The sequence below is a fragment of the Pituophis catenifer genome, unplaced genomic scaffold (genome assembly GCF_029215685.1).
Source record: "Pituophis catenifer annectens isolate HBS135680 unplaced genomic scaffold, rPitCat1.0.hap2 SCAF_6, whole genome shotgun sequence".
Taxonomy (NCBI): domain Eukaryota; kingdom Metazoa; phylum Chordata; class Lepidosauria; order Squamata; family Colubridae; genus Pituophis; species Pituophis catenifer.
The window spans coordinates 47,679,815-47,704,557 of NW_027256886.1; the positions used below are offsets into that span (position 1 = coordinate 47,679,815).

The 24,743-nt window shown below is 34.9% G+C and overlaps 1 protein-coding gene across 1 annotated transcript in view; it reads right to left on the bottom strand.

Moving 5' to 3' along the window:
• LOC139318790 (VPS10 domain-containing receptor SorCS1-like) overlaps nt 1-24,743 on the bottom strand; it is a 403,261-nt gene that overhangs the window by 269,495 nt on the left and 109,023 nt on the right. The window contains exon 2 of the mRNA XM_070946400.1: nt 5,623-5,690. Within this exon, the coding sequence (XP_070802501.1) occupies nt 5,623-5,690 (68 nt within the window). The remainder of the gene's footprint in view (nt 1-5,622; nt 5,691-24,743) is intronic.

A 24,743-nucleotide genomic window follows, 5' to 3' on the forward strand; every position in this document is an offset into this window, starting at 1 on the left:
ATGCTTGTTTCATGGACTTTGTCCTATAAATTGATTAATCACTGGCTGTGATCTCATTAAATTCAATTTTATAGAAGCAGAACAAGAATGTGGAAAAATGTTGATTTTATAGAAGGATATATCTGTTGACTTTAAAGAAAGTAGAAGTGATACAGTATTTTTTAAAAGCCCAGAGTGCTGTAAGCCATTTAGATCTTAGATTCTAAAAAACCCAGAATGGTGCAAACCATTTAGATCTTAGATTCTTCTTCTTGTTGTTGTTTTTTCAAGGAATGAAAGTTTCCTTGAAAGAGACAAATGCTTGTGTGCAGTGAAGGGGAGATTAATTGGGTAATTTGTTCCACTGTCAAATTGCTCATGAGATTTCCTATTACTTGATCATTCTTTATGCCCTACCCTGAATCTGTGCAGAATATAGCAAAACTATTACTTTCCATGACCTAGAACTCTATTTGTGTTGATAAACAAGATGGGTATTAAATATGATTTAATATATGTAACAGAGGCTTGATGAGATTAGTCCCATTATTGGAATATAGCAATTAAGTTATACAAAATGAACAGGAGCAAGAGAAATGGGATTTACTCTGTATGGTTTTTGTTTTTGTTTTTTAAAAAAACCTCTGTTCAGAAATGCAAATGAATGAACTTGACAATACACTAGAGAGCATCTGAATTAACATAAATAAAAGAACAAATATAAGCAATAGCCTTTTTGGAGCCTATTGTCAAGGGTATAGCCTACCCTCCAGATCAAAAAGAAATTGTGCATGATGCCTTCCAAAGTAAATGCAAAAATCAGCAAATGGAACGGGCAGTTTACAAAGGAAAGACGCTGACTAAGGAGGACATGATTTATATTTATATTCCTGAATGCATGTCCAATAAAGAGCCAATATGGTATAGTGGTTAAGGCATCAGTCTAGAAATCTGGAGACAAGTTCCACTTTCATGTCAGGCATGAAGCCAGCTGGGTCTTAGCCCAATCACTCCATCACAGCCTAGGAAGCAGACAATGGCAAAGCACTTCTGAAAACCCTTATCAAGAAATCTATAGGGCAGGGCAAGGCAGGGTTAAAAAATGGCTCAAAAGCATAAAATATAAATAGATGTCCAATACGCAGTCTCCTTTATTCTAAGAACGTGGTCTCCTTTATTCCAGAACGAGATCTGTTCTCTCCTTTATTCCAAATAGTAGAAGACACACTAATGGATTTAAATTATAGGAAGGCAGATTCTGACAGAGAACAAAATCTCTCAACACCAAGAGAAATGTGACAATTATTCAGGGAGGTTTTGAATTCTTTTACAAAGAATGTTTCAAGGGCAGCTTACGCAACCATCTGGATGCTTCAGTTTGTATTCTTGCACTGAACAGGATGTTGGACCTGGTGCCTTTCCAACTGGTCATCCACTGTATCATATACCTTTCAATGTCATGTAAAAGAATCTTTCAGAAAATAATCCCATTCCAATCAGTTATGTTAAAAGTTTCTTCATCCAACCTGAGAACTTTCAAAATATTATGAATGGTACCAGACTCAAAGTAAAATATATAAAATATATGATATGATACAACATTTATGATTTAAAATAGTCTGTTTGCAAATTTTCCATGAAATTTGAACAAGAGTGTTAAGATATTGCTTTATTTTTAATTTATGTTGTCATAAGGGTTCTAAATCACTATCTGGGAAAGACCAAAGGTGCTTCAGCCTTCAGAAATTGAACATAATTTTTTCAACAACAAAATCAAAACTTTAGGATTAATATTTCTTTTGATTAACAGTAGACTTGAAAGTGTTCAAACTATCAAAGCAATAAGCTATTATTCCTTTCATTTTATTTGTAATAGTTTTTGATATTGTAGTGTAGAAATACCAAGACCTAAATATAGTAACATGACTAAGGGAACAGCATCCAGTGGCATCTTGTCAAACATCTTTAAAAACTTGTCTTAACATCTCAGTGAAATAACACAGCACTCTACCTACTAGAAATCTTTAATGGATGTGGGAACATTAGGGCAGAGAGCATCTGTCAGGAAAACAACTTATACTTCATTTCACCTGGTAGAGTTTCAAAAAGATAAATCAAGGCTATTATACCTTGAACAAGCCTTTGCACCTTTTTTAAAAATTATCTATCTCTGGAAACATCCTGGCATTTACATTATTCACTTTATCAGTTGAAGACAATATTTGCCTATTATTTTGGTCGAGAGTAAGCTACTAGCAGTTCTTGAGATCCCTTTTAAAAAACTCTGGAACTTTCCCACTATTTTTAAGATTATTTAACCTTATTTTAGAAGATTCTAAAATATTTTCAAAAATGTTTGCCCTGTAGGATTAAAATCTGAGTAGTATTCAAGGCTGGTCAAGTACTTACCAATATTATACAGAGGATCTAAAAAGAAACTATAGTAATACAGCTTCACTAATAAAGGACCGATCTGAATATAATAGAGAACTATTCCTCTATTCAAACATATGCAGAAAACTCCCACCTGAATATATAGAGATCAGGACAGAATGGGTTAAGACCATTGTCACTGCCTGCCTAATTCAAAACCTTCACTATTAGTGTCTTATCTCTGTCAAATTATTTCTGCCAATCTGAGGTAAGGAGTGGTCATCGTTAGTGACTTTGTGTTGTATGAGGAAGCTAGACCAAGTAAGTAAGTATTATTTCAAGTATTACCAGGATATCTATCAAATGACTTCGGATATAATGAATCCAAATCCTGATGATTCTTTCAATAGACTCTTACTATTGTTGTGACTGTCTCTAGAGATTCTCAGTCATCCAGGTCATGGTTGTCCCAAAGGTGGTTTTTCAAAAGGCAACTGGATTTTCTTGTTTTTCTTTGAAGACGTTTTGCTTCTCATCCAAGAAGCTTCTACAGCTCTGACTGTATGGTGGGGAGAGCTGGTCATTTGCAGCTCTCTCTTCTTTTAGAATAGAATAGAATAGAATTTTTTATTGGCCAAGTGTGATTGGACACACAAGGAATTTGTCTTGGTGCATATGCTCTCAGTGTACATAAAAGAAAAGATACGTTCATCAAGAATCATAAGGTACAACACTTAATGATAGTCATAGGGTACAAATAAGCAATCAGGAAACAATATCAATATAAATCGTAAGGATACAAGCAACAAAGTTACAGTCATACAGTCATAAGTGGAAGGAGATGGGTGGTGGGAACGATGAGAAGATTAATAGTAGTACAGACTTACTTAGAGAATCATTGAGGTCACTTGGAGGTTTATCTGTGTTCTCAGAAATCACCTGAGTAGTGCAAATGGGTGTGTTGTGAACTGGAGATAAATGATGTCATATCCTTTTCCCTCTGTTGAGAGAGGGTTGTTCAATTTTGACATAGATGGTCTCTTTGATTCCTCTTTCAAACCAGCGGTCCTCTTTGTCCAAAATGTGGACTTTGTTGTTTTCAAAAAAGTGGCCTTTGTCCTTTAAATGCAAATGGACTGCTGAATCTTATCCTGATAGGTTTTTTTCTCCTATGTTGTGCCATGCATTTATGAAGTGGTTGTTTTGGTTCCCCAAGGTACAGCTCTGCACACATCTCACTGCATTGTACTGCATATATCATGTTGCTCAGTTTGTGTCTGGGTCTTTTATCCTTGTAGTAGATAAACCTTTTGCCATAGTGCATTCTTGGGTTTAAAGAGTGCATGTCTGTTGTGTTGGCTGAAGATCATCCTGAACTTTTCAGGTATTCCTGCAATGTATGAATGACAACATATCTTCATTTATTGTTCTCTTCTTTGTCTGCTGGTCTTTTGAGGGATTTGATGAAGGCGTACTTGGGATAGCCAATGTTCTGAGGGCTTCCTTGATGTGTTTTAGTTCTTTTTCTTTCCCATTTTTACTGGTAGGCCAGCCTTCAGCTCAGTGATGTAGGGTTCTGATAACTCCCATTTTGGGAATTATTGTGAAGAAGTTTAGGGCTTTGGTTTCTACCTCTTCCATGTAAAGATTGGCTACAATGGGGGACACAGGTGAACCCATGGCATAGCCATGTTTTTGTCTGTAGAAACCTTTATTGTATTTAAAATAGGCCAGGCAGAGGTCCAGCATGGCACATATATAGACTGGGCTGAGCTGGTTCTGTCACCTAAGGTGTTGTCTTGCAGCAATTGTTTCTTCACTACCATGACAACTTAATGCAGATTGGAATGCAGATGAAGAGGAAAGGTATACCATAGGAAACCATTGTTGTGGCAGCATAGATCTAGCAGAGCATCCCTGCCTCCATCCCAAAAAGGACCCAATCCTTCATTCTTATTCTGGCCATAGAAATCCTATATGATTTAAGATAATCACTTGGTCTGATTCTGGGTTCATTGTCCCAAAAAGAAGAAAATATCACTTTTAAAATTCATACACACATAAGCCAGGGAGTCATTCTCATGTTCTCTCTAACCAAAACACAACTATTTTGCTAACTTTTTAAATGGCATATTTCCATGATAATGTATCTCCCCATAGCCAAAGCAGATTAAAGTTATCTTTAGCTCTTCATCTTTTAAAATAGCACTACCCTCTGCTTCTTTTACCATAAGTACAATCTAGTCTGCTTCCTCAACAAGATGGTTGGTCACCAAGTCAGGGCAGAGTCTATTATCTGCTGTGGGGATATTCTCTCCTTTGAATTGCTGGGCATTACATGTCATCTTTTCTTAATGGATCCTCTGTTTAGCAACCAAAGTTACAAAGGCATTGGAAAAGTAACTTTATTACTGGTTGTCACACTTATGACTGTCAGTCATGGTCACGTGGTTGAGATTCAGGTGCTTAGAAATCAGCAGGCATTTATGAACATTGCAGCATCCCACAGTCATGTGATTGCCATTTGCATATTTGGCTTCCAAAACAAAAATCAATGGAGAAGCTGGCAATGAAATCACAATTTTCAGTCATGTAATGTCTTGCTTAAAGACATTGTCACTCAGTGATAAAGTTGCTGGTTCTAATTGTGGTCATTAAACAAGGACTACTCAATGGCCTTATTTGGCTTTGGCTGCAAGAAGACCAGACACCGGGTTCTCTAGAGGCATTTTTCCTCAGTATGCCTGACAGGTACTTTCTGAAGTACTGCATTTATCAAATTATACTCATGCCTCTAAGATACAGAAGGATTAGCACTCAAAGAATGCTAGCTCTGGTTTTTAACATGGGATTAGGGCTTTTTGAAAGAACAATAGACATAGGCTTAAAACAAACAACCCTCTAAAAACAGGGGAAATGTCAAGACTAATTTGTTGAGGAAGGAATCATTATAAACTAGGGTTAGAATTTATATAATTGTTTAAAATATTCTGACACTGAAATCTTGTGATTTTTTTTTTTTAAATCAGAACTAAATTCCTTTCAACTGGGCTTCAAGTTAAAGTGGACTCTAGATTATACTTTGGGAAAAGTAGTTAGATGAAAAGAATGTGTCTCTGTTGACATCCCTGCTTCTAAAGAATTAGAACAGTCCCAAATGACCATATAACGTGTAGTATAAATATTTCAGCATATAAAAATTTCAATTAAGTTTAATGAAAGTCTGTTTTAAATGAAAATAGTAATTATTAGTTCAGCTTATCTACATACCTCCACAGTGAGCTCTCTGTGATACTCCCCAGGTTGTAGTCATATAACTTTGTCAGAATTAAAATCACCTACAGACACAAGAAGAAAATCTTGGTTAGTCTCTAACAATTAGAATCTCATACCACTGATACAGCCCAGGGGAAAGTTTAGGCTGCTTTTAATGGGTGCTTAACATAATTAAATGAATTTCTTAAGCATTTGCTTAACTGACATGAGTACTGCCTGAACAAGTACCCATAACAATCAGCATTTTCTTTGCAAGTAATGGTGATAGATAGATAGATGATAGATAGATAGATAGATAGATAGATAGATAGATAGATAGATAGATAGATAAACTTGGTTTACCCATTGAACAAATTGAAATGTTATTAGTTTAAACCAGTATGGAGATTCTTAAGGTAATACTATCAGGGTTAATAGATCCAGGCTGAAAATAATACAGATGATGACAAGATACTAACAATGACAGTTTTCAATGTTTCTTTGTTCTACCTAATTTTTGGTCTGGATTTTTGTAGTCCAGAACCAGTAGCTTTGAGAGCTCTGTATAGATGAGTCTTGTTTAAAAATTAATGGGCAAAAATAATTAATTCTGGCAATCCTAGAATCAAATATTTTAGCACTGAACAAATTATAAATGAATTAATACTATGCAATCATAGACATGGATATATTCTAGTCTACAGACTGACTTCACAGCATGAACCCATAATATTCCAAGAAAGAAAGAAAGAAAGAAAGAAAGAAAGAAAGAAAGAAAGAAAGAAAGAAAGAAAGAAAGAAAGAAAGAAAAAGAAAAGAATCTCATTAAGTTTTAGCATATCATACTGACAATCTCATACGATTTCAGCATCCTCCCTCAAGAACCAGGGAAAGATGTTCAATTCTTTCTGGATTTGACAGTAATCTTAAATTTCAGTGTTGTTAATTAAAAAAAAGCTTGGGGTGCCCGGAATAATAAATTCATATGCTAGTGCCCAGCAGCTGAAAAGATTGTAACCCTTATAATCTAATTTCTATATAAATGCAAGAGATGTATAGCTAGAACATCCCCAATTAATGGCTGACTACTTACCTGGTCAGGAGGAGAATAAAATACATCACTTTCCTAAGGTACTTCCTCATTACAACTAGGGCTCTGATTGAAGCAACCATTAAGAAACCAGAGAAATTCTAAAGAGCTTTCAGGAAAACCTTTGGATCCAAAAGCGTCTTAAAATGTATTATTCAAGTATACCACTTTTACAAATTTTTTTTAAAAAAATGTAAATACCATGCTAATAATCTGCAGGCAATGGGTTCCTGCTCAATGTAAAGTCATTAATTCAGCAGAATTTGTATACCTCTGGTTATTTTTGCTATTTCATTACAAAACACCTAGAATTGGGATTGTAGTTATAGTTACACATTGATTAATGTAATTGTTGAGGGGCTTTACTGTACTGCCTTACAGATTAATAGGTTCCGTTGCTGACCATTTCCTTAACTTCTATAACAGATGGATAGTGACCTGTCATACTACTAGCCTGGCTCCATTATTTAGTTTATTGCCATCTTGTATCAAGAAATGCTTTATGTTCCAATACCCCTCTTTTCACCATTTTCATAGCAAGGAATTTATAAGCCTGTTCAGGGAGCAGAACAGCAACATAATTTGGTATCTTCTGCAAGCAGCCATCCTGCTGCCACTGATAAGCTTTCCTAGGAGGGCAGTGATGAAATTTAGCACTTTACAACCCTTAATTGGCACATGTCTCTGTCAGACATATAGAGCCACTGGGGTAATGCCATCTGACAGCCTGGTAAGCAGGTTGACATCTCACACAAGATCAGGTTGTTTTTAAAATAGTGAAATTAAAGTGAAAGCATATTATCAGATTTTAGTAGTTCAGAGCTTAGATAATAGAAAACCGAATATAGAAATAGAAAATAGAATAGTTCAGATTCTTCATTTTTTTATCAGCAGTTTAACTTCGCAGTGTTCAATCTTCTGATTGGCATTGTATTGGTTCAATGTACCAGTACCTCCACAGAAGCCTACCAGTTGTTATTATTACCCCAGTTGTTATTATTACCAGTTACCCCATACAACCCAGACATTGAATTACAGAAAACCACCTCCAAAACTGAATTCATGATATAAGAAGTAACAAAAATGAATACTAGTACTACTTGATTTAGCTAAATTAAAACCGATACCACAGGACCATTTCTTAAAGCATGCATGACTGATGAGATGTGATTGCAGAGGATTTTAGAAGGTAAGCAGAAAAGGGAATATGATTTTAACTTTGACAATAGGGAAAATAGATATACCACAACTAGCAGGAGCTATTTAGGCCTGGAAGAGAAGATTCTCCCAGTACAGATCGACATCTCCAGACCCAAAAATACATCATTCCAGACCAGAAGCAGATAATGGACTAACTTCAGAGAAAGAGGTGCCAAAGGGGTTTGGGCCTTTGAATTGGCCCTTTGAAAAACAATAAACCATATGGAGAATTTTCCTTTTTCTTTGGTTTTTGTATGAGTACCTAGATGTTGGGGTTCTGTGGAGATGAGCACTTATAAAAGCTGAAAAGATGAAGTTTTCTCTATCCTCCAGGGAGAACAATACTAGGATAGAGAACTTGGAGGAGAGTCTTGTCAGAAGATTGAGAAAACTATGAATGTGTGTGTGTGAGAGAGAGACAGACAGACAGACAGAGTGACAGAGAGAGAGAGAGACAGAGAGAGACAGAGACAGAGACTGACAGAGACAGAGACCGACAGACAGACAAACAGAGACAGAGACAGAGAGACACAGAGAAATAATAGTTTTTACTTCTATTACAGACGTGGGATTCACATAATTTACCAACCAGTTTGCCCTGAAAATGTGAGCGTGCGAACGCATGCACTTGCTTTGCTCTCATGCGCCACCTCTGCGCATGCACTCAGCCTTTCTACACAGGTGCTTTGCTCGCGTACTCACCTTCCATGCATGCGCCCGGCCTCAAAAACATGCTTAAATAGGACAGCATAGAGTTGGGGCGGGTGGGCACGTGGGCGAGCCCATCCACAATTTCCACTATCAGTTCATCCAAACCAGTCCAAACCAGCTGAATACCAATTCTGTTCTAGCAGTATAATAGAATAACCATTCTTTTGGGTTAGGGGGTTTACTAATATAATTAATTGAGAGGTGAGACAAGGTGCTTTCCTCTTTACTATGTTAATTTTGTTCATTGGTGCTGTTGTATTTGGCTGAATTATTTATATTTGCTGGTTTGTTTCCTTTTCTAGTTTGTGCTATATTTTTTAACTTTAGAGAAAGTTCTAATAAGTAGTCTTTACTTTCACCCAATAGAACAGTGGCATGGGAGAAAGGGAGAAGAGGTAGAAGTTGTTCTGTTAAAGGGAGGTAAAGTTCATTCAGTTACAATGAAGGTCCATCCTATGCATCTTCTACTTATCAGGATAGTCAGGTACACCAAGTAAAGTTATTGATGCCTTGATACTCTTGGATTTCAACTTGGTCTTGATTTTAAAAAGATAAATTTTATCATCTTATGGTGAATCAAGGAGTTTACTAGTGTCTGGTATGGAGACTAGACCAGACTAGACTGTTACTATACTAGTCAGATATGTTGATCAAGGAAATGTATTGCAATAGTCCATACAAATATCACATTCTTTTCCCATCTACTTGAGACCATCTTTAAGAGCATTTGCTTCACTCTGAATGATCATATAATAGTATGAATTCTGCCGCTTTTTAGAATTCCTATGTAGATTCAACTGGTCTGCATAGGGAAAGGAGTAGCCCTTTTTTTTGTTATTGTTTGAGTAATTTAAATATCATGCATATCTAAGAATATACCATGGAATTGTCTCCATGTCTTCCATGAAATGCCTTCCATCTGATTTTTGTCTTGGAAGGTAATAGCCATATATAGATGTCCACAAATGGAACACTTGCCATGTACAGACAACAAAAGGCAGTCAGAATATTCTACTTTCCAAGGATAATGCCAGATTTAATTAATCTTCCATCTATGTTTGGTAAATTATTCCAGTATGTTTTCTCAAATTTAGTCGATTGGTCCAGCGGCAAGCTGACTAAGATGTGTAACCCAAATATATCACAAAACCTAACTTAACGTAGTAGCTCATAAACATCTGTTATCCTTTACAGCAGTGGAATATATGGAATGTGAACAATGAAGAATTATGACAGTGGATGGTTGGAACAGCCTTGGAACAAATCCAGGAACAACTTTGGTTAGCATCAATGGAATCATCATTATAAGATCTATGCCACCACAATATGAAAGAAGAAATTTCATACAAGGGAGGTACAAATTGAAAATTCACATGACAAGGCTCTCATTTTATGTGTGGGCTGAAAATCTAGATAAATCTATTTTATTTAAAGTTTCTTTTTGTTTTCATATTGTGTTGTTTGAATGATAAAAGGTTAGTTTATATTTAATATTCTTTTTTTTTCTTTTCAACTGTTGCTAAAAAACCTGAATATGCTAATGAACAAAGACATGCATATTATGTTTTTCTAAATGTCAGAATACGGGATGGAAAGAAATGTAATGAAATAATGCACTGCCCTTTTTCCCTTGATTTCCAATTCCCCCACCCCCACTCATCCTATTTCCAACTTTTATTATTATCCTAATCAACATAAAATGGTAATAGGAGGAATAAAATAACAAAATGAAAAAGAAAAGATCACTGGAGAAAGTAGGTCGCCTGATAATGTCTCACATAGTGAACCCTTCAGAAATATAAAAATGTAAAAACTGATTCTCAGCTTTGATAGGTCTACTTATTTGATTATTTCAATTATATATTATTTTTGGGGACCTCACATAGACATTTTGCAGAAGATATTTGCAACAAAACTAAAAAGGGCTAAGTGCCTTAAATGAGATGTAGGAAAACTGTTAGAGTGTTTACAGCATGACTACTATCTTGAGACAACCCAGGACCAAAATACAGGACACAGAGGTTTTGTCATTACAAACAGTAGTTTATATACAAGACTTCTATACAGACATACATGTGGCAGGCACATACCAGCAATCAATCAATCTTCAACTCTACATGGAGAATCCCTACAGAACTTAGGAAATACCTTTATACATGCTTAAGTTGCTCTTGTCCTGCTGCTTTGATTCTAAAACAGTTTTAGAAACACCTCTTCAGACTAAGAGTCTTTGGCAACAGACTAAGAGTCTTTGGCAACAGAATTTGTTTTGGACAAATTCCCCTGTGTTTGTTCCTCCCAGCTATTCCTATTCCAGGAAAGCAATTGCCAATAATTTTTCTTCTTCTGGGTGGGTCTTACGAGAACATATTGGGTACATATAGATTCAAGTTAAAGCATCAAAATGCACATAATGCAGACACAACTACTGGTTTAAAAAATATGGGGAAAAAACCACACATGATTGAGGGACATAGAATAGCAGTCTGTCAGTACTTTTTGACAGATAGAAGCAACAGGTGAAGCTAGGGAAAATTACATATAGTACCTGGGCAGGGCTGTATGCTCTCTCTACTGATCTTCTCTTTATATACCAATGACTGCATCTTTAGAGATCCTTCTGTTAAAGTGTTGAACTTTGCAGATTATACAACAGTCATTGGCCTCATTCGAGATGCTGATGAATCTGCATGTAGATGGGAAGTTGAACAAGTGGCCCTGTGGTGCAGTCAGATCAATCTGGAGTTGAACATGCTTAAAACTGTAGATACAGTATTAGAATGGATTTTAGGAGCAGTCCTTCTATTCTACCACTTCGTACTATATTCGATAGCATACTATCAGTATCAAAACCCTTCATGTTTTAAGGGTTCTATAATTTCCTAGGATTTAAAATAATTTGAAAATTATCTGCTACAATGTCCTACCTGTCAATGACTACTTCAGCTTCAACCACAACAATACACGAGCACACAATAGATACAAACTTAAAGTGAACAGCTCCAAACTCAATTGCAGAAAATATGACTTCAGCAACAGAGTGGTCAATGCCTGGAATACACTACCTGACTCTGTGGTTTCATCCCAAAACCCAAAAAATTTAAACCTAAGACTGTCTACTGTTGACCTCACCCCATTCCTAAGAGGACTGTAAGGGGCGTGCATAAGAGTACCAGCGTGCCTACCATCCCTGTCTTAATATTTCCTCTATTTGTATCTATTTTATGTATTCAATTCATGCTTATACTTATATATATTACCTAATATGTTCTTGACAAATAAATAAAATAAAAAATAAAATATTAGAACCATCATTAAAAAGGCACAAGAAGAATGTTCTTCTGTGTGTCAACTCAGAAAGTTCAGACTGCCCCAGGAGCTGTTGACAGTTTTACAGAGGAATTATTGAGTCTGTCATTTGTATTGCTATAACTGTCTGGTTTGGTACAGCAACCAAACAGGGCAGGTACAGACTACAATGGATAGTCAAGTCTGTAGAAAGAACAATTGCCTTCCATAGATGACCAGTATATTGCATGGGTCAGATGGAGGGCTGAGAAAATATCTACAAACCCCTCACATCCTGAACATAAACTGTTTCAACTCTTCCCCTCAGAATGCCACTGTAGGGCACTACATGCCAAAACAACTAGATACAGAGACATTTTTCCCCTAATGCCATCACTCTTCTGAACACCAAATTCTCACAATACTGTCTAATATCTATGTATATTTATCTATGTAGCATGACTGTACTATCATTATAACCCTGTTGTTACCTTTTATTAACCCCCTCTTATTTATATTAACATATTATGATTATTCTGTTCCTTTATATGTACAGTGAGAACTTCTGCACTGGAGACAAATTCCTTATGTGCCTAATCACACGGCCAAATAAAATATTATATTTATTGTATTATATTCTAGTATCTTAATTTGATATTGATTTTAATAAATTATATAACTATGTTTTTTTTTAAGGGATGAACAGAAATATCACATAGAAATAAACTTTAAGATCAAATCAAGCATGTGTTTTTAGGAAATAAAGTTTTCACAGAAGAAAAATAGTATTAGTATATTATACTAGTATATAGTATAGTACAGTGATGGCTAACCTTTTCCGGATTGAGTGCCCAAAGCACCCAAAGTGCGCACATGAGAATGCATGTACGCACACCTAAACCCCCCAAATGCAATGTGTGTGTGGCTCCCCTGTATGCGCCCCACATATCCATGCATATGCACACATGACCCAACCCCGCGTATGCGCAGCAGAGACCCGACGACCAGTTGGATAGCGGGAGGTGAGCATGTATGCATGGCAGAGCTGAACTGGGATGACAGCTCATGTGCCCACAGAGAGGTATAGTATATTGCCATCACGGTTATAATATATAATGTTTTCCTTGTGGATAATGTATTTATATATTGCAGCCCCATATACTCCAACTATAATACTTCATTATTCATACTGATATTGCCTTCATCCTCCTAAAATTCTATAACTTAGAAAAACAGCACATGTCAAACAACCTATTTAAAAGTGTATATGAGGAAGTATTCTAAGATCCTGACATTACATGACAAATAAGCTTTGTATATCAATGTCTGCCACATATTCGTACACACTAACACTTATTTACTAGACTTTTTTCAGCAGGTTTTATTTATAGTTGTGGCTCACAGTACCTTCTCAATAATTTTAATGGTTTCTATAAACCCCTGCCATGTAGATAGATTTGGAGCAACATGAAGTTACTGGGTTTTTTTAAACCGCTTTCTAAAGCAAGATGAGAAAATATTTTAATAAGAGAAAGAAAGGTTAAAGAAAAAGCCCTTCCTTAGAAACTAAATCATTTTGGCAGGGAGAAGAAATAATTAAATACAAAATGTAAGTTTTCAGAATCACAAGCTAGGATTAATATTTTTATATATATTATACCTGGCAGTCTTATTCTAAAGCACATAAACTTCTAAAATTAGCATAAAATGAATAATTAATTTTGGGGTTTGCTGATGTTTAAACAAATGGCTTTCTTGAAAAGAATGTTCATTCAAGCAATAAATCACTGCTTGGCTCCTTGTCAAGAAGAAAAAGATACCACTTGACAGAATTATTGAATTGAGCAGTATGGTTACAAGGCAAATTGCAGCAGAGTTAAAGGTAGTGAATTGAACTGCAGTAACAGACTGGCACCAGAATGCAAAAGAAAACTTATTGACTAACATTTTTAGGAATACATTTTTGAAATTTGCCAATTATAATAGTTACTGTTTCACATTTTATGATGCTGTTTTTATAACAGAACCTTTCCCTTCCAGAAAATATATCTTGTCGAATTGTTATAGACATTTTGTGTTTTTGTTTTGTTTTGCTCTGTCTTGAAGCAGATAAAAGATTGGGGACATCAAGTTGATATTGGGTTAATATCAGTATTAAACTGACCATACTTAGGAAGTAATGTGTGGTATAAAAACACCTGTTAGTAACCACTATTCTTCCAAACTGCAATATGTAAACAACGGCCTTGTATTTTTCATTAAAATGTTGGTCTAATGACGTCAACTAGTCACTTTCCATTCCATTCCTTTTATTTATTTGTAAGGAATGTACCTATTGCAAATATTGTAGGAAAAGGAAGTACGATATACACTGGCTTGAATTCCTACAAGTGGGATATAAATCCAACAAACAAGTGCAGTAGCTAAACAGAATATTCACAGTGTAGCTAACCTCTCCCCAATTTTCTGTGGATAAAATTTAACCCATCATCCTTAAACTATCTCAATAAAATATGAAAAGTCAAACAGAAAGGCTGATTTGTATGCCATTCATCTTCATGGAACATTTCTGATTTGCCTAGCCTTCCCTAAAAAAGAAATTCACACACAGAGAGATACACAAACACGCATAATCAGTTTATGAATGCACTTTTGCCCTAACCTCTTCTAAAAGTGCTAAGCCAACAAACTCGTGCTAATTAATTCTGTTTGTTTCATGACTGTTAATCAATTGGTGGGGGGAAATTACCTTTCACTTCTCTTTTTCTAAATCTTTTTGTTGTTGGGATTGTTTTAAAAAGTCATATTACCCATAACCCCTCAAGTTTTCAGCTTTCTTTAATTTGAAAATATACTGTTGCTGCTAACTTGCATTCTCACACCTATTCAACCTCCATGGAAAAAAGTCCATGACAGCTGCTTGAAAATAAGCTTAGAATCATCTGGAGACCAATTGTAATGCAAAGGTCATATTTTCCAAGCTGTTTATAGACTGTAATTTGTAGAGGACTAATGTCACAGGTTGTCAATAATTCAAGGTGGAAAATTACAAGTCTTAATAGGCTATCAATTGTTCCTTCTTCCCCATTTAAATCTTTATCCCCAAAGAGTGCTTCAATTGCCTTTCATTTGAGTTTATTTCTTAAACTTGAATTCCAGATCTTCATTTGTTTATGGTAAAGACATTTTATGTTGTAAAATGTAACTAATCCCTTAACAAGCCCTTTGGGAATGTAAGCAATAAAAGTTCATGTTTCTTTTCTTTCTTTTTTTATTAAAGAGTTTTACAAAAAAAAAAATTACAAATATTTCCTCCCCCCTCCCTTCCTTACCCCCAAGCGCCCCCCCCGAACTTCCCAGAACAAAATACAGGGTGTAACAATTAACAATCATATACTAAGCTAAACTAACTAACTATGGATTCCTATTCCCCCTTCACACTTTAACTCCCCTTTTACTTAACTAAGTATAAATACTCTTAATTTTTCTATTCATTCATAAGCTAATTGATACTTTTTAGTCCGATATTTGTTTTGAATATAATCAATCCATCTTCTCCATTCCTATATATATCTTTCTTGTGAATGATCTTTCAAATATTCTGAAATTTTCACCATTTCTGCCAAATTCGCTACTTTTAATGTCCATTCTTCAATAGTAGGCAAATCTTCCTTCTTCCAATATTGCGCCACCAAAAGTCTAGCTGCAGTTATTAAATTTAAAATCAATTTAGTCTCTATAACCGTACAATCTGTGATTATACCCAGCAAAAACAATTGTGGAGTAAACTTTATCTTCTTTTTAAGAATATTTTGGATAATCCACCATATTTTAATCCAAAATGCTTTAACTTTTTTACAAGTCTACCATATATGATAATAAGTGACATCATCACAATCACATCTCCAACGCTTAGATTGCAAATTTGGATATATACAAGCCAACTTTTTAGGATCTAAATGCCATTTATAGAACATTTTATAAAAATTTTCTCTTAAATTTTGTGCTTGCGTAAATTTCACATTTCTAACCCATATTTTTTCTCAAATTTCCATCATTATTGGTTCTTGAATGTTTTGTGCCCATTTTATCATACAATCCTTAACTAATTCCGTTTCTGAATCTATTTCTATCAATATATTATATAATCTTTTTATATGCATTTGACCTTGATCTCTAATTCGTTTTACCAAATTTTCCTCATTCTGCATGATACCAATTCTCTGATCTTCTTTCCATCTAGCTTACAACTGTCCATACCGAAACCAAGTTTGAATTATTATTTCTTCTTTTAATGCATTTAAAGATTTTAACTACAATATACCCCCTTCCATTTTAAGAAGCTCTTTATAGGTAATCACCTCTTGCTTTTGTTCTACACTTATATTCTCTATCGCATGTCTGGGTATTGCCCATATAGGTATTTTATAATTTAACTTATATTGATACTTTTTCCAAACTCGTAACAAGGCATTCCTTAGTATATGGCTTTTAAAGATCTTATCCACCTTCTTATCATATAATAAATAAGCATGCCAACCATATAACAAATCATATCCTTCAATATTCAATATTCTTTCTTCTGTTGAATTAATCCAATCACTAATTATTGTTAGGGCAGCTGCTTCATAGTATAATCTTAAATTAGGCATTTTAAGACCTTCTCTATCACGTATATCTTGCATTATTTTTAACTTTATTCTCGGTCTTTTCCCTGCCCAAACAAATTATTAATGCCCTTCTGCCATTCCCTCAAATTTTCATCTTTCTTGAGTATTGGTATCATTTGAAGCAAAAATAAAAACCTAGGTAAAACATTCATTTTTATTGCTGCTATTCTTCCCAACAGAAATAATTGTAGTTTTCCCCAATTCTCCATCTCTTTCTGTATTTTTTGCCATAACAATTCATAATTATTTTTATATAATTTTACATTTGAAGCTGTAATATATACCCCTAAATATTTAACCTTTTTTAACTATTTCAAATCCTGTTAATCTTTCTAGTTCTTCTTTTTGCTTTACTCTCATATTTTTAGTTATTATCTTTTTTTTATTATTTATTTTAAATCCAGACATTTGTCCAAATTGGCTAATTATATCCATTAAACCTGTAACTGATTGTACTGGTTGAATTAAGGTGACAACCAAGTCATCTGCGAATGCTCTTAGTCTATAATCATGATGTCTAATTTTAATTCCCTTTATTTTATTTGACCCTCGTATTTTATTCAATAAAGGTTTCAAAGTTAAAATAAACAATAATGGTGATAAAGGGCATCCCTGTCTTGTTCCTTTTTCAATTTTAAAAGTTTCTGTTAAACCACCATTAATTATTATTTGTGCTGTTTGTCTCTGGTATATTGCCCTAATAGACTGTGTAAAGTATTCTCCAAACTGCATCTTTTCTATTATTTTCAATAAAAATTGCCAATTCAATTGATCAAATGTCTTCTCCACATCCAAAAAGATAAGCGCTGCAGGGACTTGGTTGTTCCTTTCCAAATATTCCAATAAGTTTACAATTTGTCTTACATTACATTTCATTTGTCTCCCGCTTATAAATCCAGATTGGTCATTATGAATCATTTGTTACATAATTATCATTAACCTATTTGCTAATATTTTAGCAAAAATCTTATAATCAGTATTTAAAAATGATATTGGCCTATAATTTTTAGGTTGACTACGATCTTGATCCTCCTTTGGGATCAATGAAATAAAAGCTGTTCTCCAGGAAGGGGGTACATCTCCTCCGGCTTGAATCTTACAAAATAGTTCCTTAAGCGGTTCTACCATTTCTAACTGCAAATTTTTATAATAAACAGCTGTCAGTCCATCTGTGCCTGGAGCTTTACCCCCTTTTAACTGTTTAATTGCTAAAATAATTTCCTCCGAAGTTATTGGTTGGTTCAGTCCTTCCCTTTGCTCTGATGTAATTACAGGAATATTCTCCTCTTGTAAATATCTGTCTATATCTTTGCCTTGAATTGTATCACTAGCATATAACTCTGTATAGAATTCTAAAAAAGCTTTTTTAATCATATTTTGTTGATATACCTCTTTACCTTTGTATTCTATTTTTTCTATAGTACGTAGCTTTTGTTTTTTCCTTAACAAGTAAGCTAACCATCTACCTGGTTTATTTGCATTACAAAAAGTATTATGTTTAGCATATTGTAAGTTAGTTGCCACTTGGTCTGCTATCAACATATTGAACTGCCTTCGCAACAAATTTATTGTTTCCTTTATTTTCTTATCTGTTGGAGTCAATATAAGTGTCTGCTCTTTCTTTTTTATTTCCTCTTCTAAGTCCCTCCATTTCTTTTCTTGTCTACATCTATATTTATTATTCAAATGTATTAGGGTTCCTCTCATATATGCTTTACTTGCATCCCAAACCATGTCCATAGATGTACCCTTGGCATATTCATAACAAAAAATTCTTTCATTTGTTTTTTACATTCTTTCACATTTTCTTCATATCTAAACAAATTTTCATTTAGCCTCCAAGACCTTCTAGCTCCCTTTTCCTGCTCTAATTCCATCCACACCGGACTATGATCATAAATTCTTATCAAAGACATATCTTTGTCTTCTTTACCCTAGAAAAGAAATAATTAGTGATTAGTATAAAATCAATCCTAGAAAAGGATTGATGTCTATCAGAAAAAAAAGTAAAATTCTTTTCTTCAAGATTTTGTTCCTGCCAGTTATCTCTCAACTCAATATCATCCATCATATCAAAAAAAAGATTTGGGCAATCTTGCACAATTTTGGGTATTTTGAAGTAATTTTTTTTTTGTTCTTTTGAGTATCCAGTACTCCATTCCAATCACCCATTAATATACACGATTTATAATCCCATTGTATTACTTTGGTATGCAAAAGCTTATAAAATTTTTCTTACTGTTGGTTGGGAACATATACTCCAATTAAAAGTGTTTTCTTCCCTTCTATTAGAAATTCAATTGCACTATATCTTCCTTGAGCATCTGCCTCAATTAATTTGGCTGTTAAACCTGTCTTTAGGTATATAACTATACCATTTTTCTTCTCTGGAGCAGATGAAACAAAATGTGTCCCCAATCTTGAATTTATCAAATATGTTTGATCTGTTACTCTAATATGTGTTTCTTGTAGACAAATTACATCATTTTTAAACTGTTTCAAATAATGAAATATTTTCTTTCTCTTTTGTGGTGAATTTAAACCATTGACATTCCAAGTCAAAAATTTAGTTACCATTTTTGGCACCTTGAAGCTTTAAGAGTGCCAGCTGAAGATCCTCCTGCACCTTTCTCTTTGGCCTTGCTCCTCCCACTGCTCTGTTTTTGTAGCTTCTTGAGCTTTCATTTTTGTTTGCTGTGTCTTTAAATCTTGTTCTTTTCGCTTTGCTGCAGCACGAGTCTGCCTTTGATCTTTTGGTTCTTCTCTTTTTTCTCCTACTTCCAAAGGTTGAACAGTACCAAAAAGTTGCAATAAATCTTCTTCAATAAGCGAGGTCTCTCCTGCAGCTTGTGGTTGTTTCCTTTCCTTCTGTCCCTGTATTGCCAGCTCTTCTTTTCTTCTCCTCATTTCCTGAGATGGTGGGCATCCAGCCTTTAATACATTAGTATAGAAATATCTTGCCTTCCAAATTATGTTAAGGCGATGGCTTTCTCCCATATAATTCACCACCAGTCCAGCTGGAACATCCCATCTAAACTGAATCTGTTGATTTGTAAATTTATCCACCAAAAAAGCAAACTCCTTTCTGCTTCTCAACATTTTTGGGGGTGGTTTCTTTCAACACTAAAACCTCTTGTCCTGCCATTTGAAGTTTATTTTTATAGAAAGCTTGTAAATTTTCATTTCGAGTCCTCCTCGTTGTAAAGTAAATCACAATATCTCTTGGCAATTGATTCTGTCTAGCAAACCAGGAATTAAGATGATATATTTTGTCAATTTGCAATGAGAGATCTGCTTGTTGCTCCCCAGTTATCTTTGCAAAATCCTCTGCAAAGATCTCTCTCAAATTCTCTCAGTTATGTTCTCTCAGACCTCTTACTCTCAGGGCAAACTCCATCACTCTATATTGTAATATCACCACTTCATCGTCTGCCCTATCCACCTTGGTCTGAACTTCGTCCATTTTATTTTCCAAATTCAGATTAGACTGATTAATTTCTTCTACTCTTTCATCCAACAATTCAATGTGTTTTGCCAGTCCCTGAAATGCCATTACTATATCTGCTCTTATTTCCTTATTCGGAGTTTGAATGACCTCTTTAATTTCAGCCATCTCATTAGACACTCCCTTAATTCTCCCCTCTAAGACAGAAGTTTGTTGCTTAAAAGCCTCCTGCAAAGATTCCTGTAAAACTTCCAAAGTCAATATTTGTCGGTTTGAAGTAGACAAAGATTGTAGTTTTGATGGTTCTGCTGGCGATCCTCCAGCACTTTTAAAACCAGATTTTATTTGCTTAGAAGCCATTTTTAGCTTTCAATTTATACTTCTTACAGCAACCAAATCAGTAAATCCAAATGTTTTTAAATCTTTTGTAAGTACTATAGTTTATTTAAAGCCCAAACTGTAATTTTCCACTTTAAATCTTTCTTTCTTTAATATAGAATCCAATAGTCTTAAACAGCCTTAGAAGCGCTAACGATGTTAACAATCACTTTCACTATAACTTTTCCCACGCCCTGTTAGAGTTCAGGCGCCATGTTTGCTTTCCTTTTTGAAGACTTTAGAAGGAAGAAATATTGATAACAGAGTTAAAGTTCAATACTTGCAATTGCTCAGACTCCTATTTTTGTTCTGCCTGCTTTAAGATTATTTTGAAGCTAAATGTTGATTGCAGGGGTGGTCGTGGCATCTTGTTCTGCTTAAGCAGAAAAGTCCCGGATCCGGAGCTCAGTTGGACTGCCAGGGAGCTCTCACCCTCCAAGCCCCAGAATTACTCCTAAGGCTTTTGGGGAGCTCTACCTTTGTCTGGCTGCTTTCCTTCTTCTCTTCTCCCAAGGGGAAGGTTTCCAAACCGCCAGACAGCTGATTTGCGCTGTCTTAGTGGTTTTAATGAGATTGCGGGGCTGACGATCCAAAAGGAGCATCTGCTAGCACCTGCGGTGCCACTAGAAGCCAAAAGTTCATGTTTCAATGCACAGATATGAATTCCCGCTATAGATCTAATCCCACTATGCTATTATATTCAACATAGCTTTTGGTTTCACCATTGTTGTTGTTGTTGTTGGTGGTGGTGGTGGTGGTGGTGGTTTGTGTGTGTGTGTGTGTGTGTGTGTGTGTCCCAACTCTGAAATGATACTGTAAGTCAAAATATCTACAGCAAGACAGGATACATTATTTCAAAGCACTAGGCACTAAAGATTTATATCATTGCATGGAATCCAATTTTGTTTATTCATGTATAAGTAAAGTTAATGGAAGCTAATTGCATATAACTGGTGGGATAAGGCAACACTATTTGAGTAATGAACTGGGAAAACATTGATTGTTGTATTTAAAAATAGGACTACAATCACAATGATCTGGCAAGTCTAACTGGTACCTGGTTCAAATGTGTTATTGCATCTCAACTTTCTTTTTTTTAATTGGAACATACAGAAGTTTTTTCCTTCTCTTCTCCCACACATCAACCACAAGCTAGATATTACAAATAATCCACATGATTACATCCAACTCTATTCTCTTGGCTACAGTTGTAAGGAACTTGAAAAAGGAGAGTTACTGCACAGCTTGATGATATGAACATCTGTGCCACTAAATAAATATTTGGATGGGAAACACTCCAGGAATCACGCAGAGATCAGCATGTTCATACTGTGGCTGAATTTTCCTTTGATGTCATAAGGGAAAGCAGTTCAGGTTGATAGCATTCTGGAATCCAGCATTGTCATGTTTGAGCACATTGCAAGGCTTACAAAAGACAGCTTTGTGGTGGAATTGTATGGCATTTAATTGATGACTCTACAGACATACTTGCTGTTCTGTAAGTCATACAATTCCCAAACAATCATTCTGGTTCAGGCCAGGCAAAAATATATTGCATTCAAATTTGTTCCATTTAATTATGTCTTGGGCTGAACATTCATTGTTATACCAGTTATAATGCTTTTGGAACGTAAGGTTCAAACCATATAATTACTATGTGAAACTGGGACTAGAAGCCTAGGTTTAACTCCATTCTCAGCCATGGAAGGCCTGTCACTCTTTTTTTAATTCAACATATGTAATTAGGTGATCAAACAAACTTTATTTTAAACAACAGACCGTTATTTTAGAAAGATATTCTTTAGATTTCTTTAATTATTTATTTTCTTGCTTTTACCCTTTACTTTTTAAAGCAAAAGTATAAACATAGAGTATTTTCTTATCTTTATGACAGATTTGCTTCTTTAATCAATCATTTATTTTTTTCAAACAAAATATGGTCACTGTTCTCATAAGGTTTTATGAGGAAAAAAAATAGTGGAGAAATATTATGAGGGTCATTATGAGGAAGCAAGATTAAATCAAAATCATAACCACAGCATTTTTAAACTACTCCAGTATCTAACTCTGTTTTTATATACTACGTGCATAGATATGTCTATAGGCAGAAATCAAAACAAATTTACAGATGGCACAAGCTTCTCTGTGAATATTAAAATAGTTTTAGAGATTTACCCAGATTTTTTGATTTGCTTATTTTTGCCTAATGCATTCCTTATTGAGCCAACATTCAGAGATCTTTTGCCCTTCAAAGTACCATCAGGACCTTTTAATTAGCCTCTCGATAAGGGAACATAGCATTTTCTAAGCCCAAGTTTAATTTTGTCTTTTATTTAATTAAATTAGTTTTTTTAAATATTTTCTATATGTTGATTATTATGTATGCCACCCTAAATCATTTTCTGGAACATAGCTACATGAATGTGTTTAAATAGCTAAAAACAGTTACCTGAAATATTCTGACAGGCTTTTGGATATGCAGTATACAAACACGCTTATCTGAATGCATGAAAAGAAATATACACAGGCAAATAGCTTTCCCTTTGGATACAAACATATAGAGACATATATACAAACAGTCACCATGGTACTTACAGACTATATTTCTCAAGCATCATTCAGATACCCTAATACAGCCTAACCTAAAAACTACCAGTGATATTTCAGGATCTGTATTAATAAAGGACAAGGGAACTAAGCCATGAGTCTTCCTTTCCTTGCCAGCAGGAAGAAGAAAATTGTCATCTCTTTTCTTTTCTAGAAAGTTATTCGCATTTAGGCTTCCAGCATTTAGGCTTATCCAACACCCTATAGCACTTATAGCACTCTCTGGGTGGTTTACATTGTAGAAGCATTATTTGTATATTGCCCCAATAATCTGGGTCCTCATTTTAGGAAGGAGGAAAGGCTAAGCTCTGTCAGGATCAAATACCAGGTTGTAGGCAGAGTTTTGCCTGAAATGTTGCCTTTTAACTGCTGTACACGAAGACTTCTGGATTTATTATCCAAAACCTGACATTTATTGGTTCTTCTAGATTCCTAGGTGTAGACAAGAGAATGGGACATTAGTGGTTTTAAAACATATGATCATGTTACAGGAATATTATCTGATCTTTAAAAAATATGGACAAAGGTAATAATTAAATGTATGTACTTCAGTAGCTGTAGCATGCCCAAAGAAAGTTTGAGAAGGCAAAGTAATGAGGCTGGAATATTCCTGCTTCACTACAATGTAGCATTCCTATGTCAGGTCCTCCTGAATAAAAGTTCATTTTGGGATCAATATTCTGGAAAAGACTAAGTAAATAAGAGTAAGAGCAAATAAGAAATTGTTCAAGAATAGTTGCTACTCCTAAATTTGGAGTAATCATTTGCTGCTTGATCCCCATCTTTAGAGCTCATACTACAATTGAGAAAAAAAACCACATGATAAATGTTTGGCCCTCAAACTACTTATCATTCAGAGAGGAAGACACGAAAATAAATTAGCATTGTCAGAGGGTGTGTAAGAATAGATCTAAGGTGAACTGTAAAGCTAGAAAAAAGTAGCTGAGGCTGCTGCCGGCAGTTGTAATTAACTGTAGAATCACTGTTACCACAGACACCCTTTGGTGACAAGATGTGGAGATAATACATATCTGTTTTGTAAGCTAAGAAATGTTTTGGATTGAGCAACCATTGTAGAGATTGAAGACAAATAGGGAAAAATTGCTTCTATTACACTATCTCCAAGTGAACTATTTTAATGTCTAATAGGACTATCAACTTTTAAGGCAAAATATTGGGTATAGCATTCAAGATGCTAAAAGGAAAATATTTTGAACAATTTTCTAGTAAGAAGCAAAATACCCATGTTTAAAATCAGATCAATATTTTAGTAGACTGGTAGACAGTACCAGCTCAAGGGTCTATCATTTCTAATCCCACATTGACTCAAGATGCCACCTCCTGCTGATCATTTTTACAATGATTCAAAAGGAAGGGTGGCATTGATTGTCTCCTAAACTTTGGTGCCGTAAGCCAGTGCCTATTCAGTCTTTGCCTAAAGTCAGCCCGGTTGGTGTATTATCTGACACAATTCAAAACAATAACAATCTCCTTTCTGCAGATACAGAACAGAAGATATAAAGGATTAAATTTATTGGATTACTAATTATCAAAATGGGTTAAGAAAGGAATACTACAACACAAATTGAGAAAAATCAAAATCAAGAAAGAGAATCCTGCACTTGTATGAAAAACATACTGACTTAATAAGTTGCTCATTTAAGTGCAGCTTGAGCCCTTTCCTTTCCTTTCCTTTCCTTTCCTTTCCTTTCCTTTCCTTTCCTTTCCTTTCCTTTCCTTTCCTTTC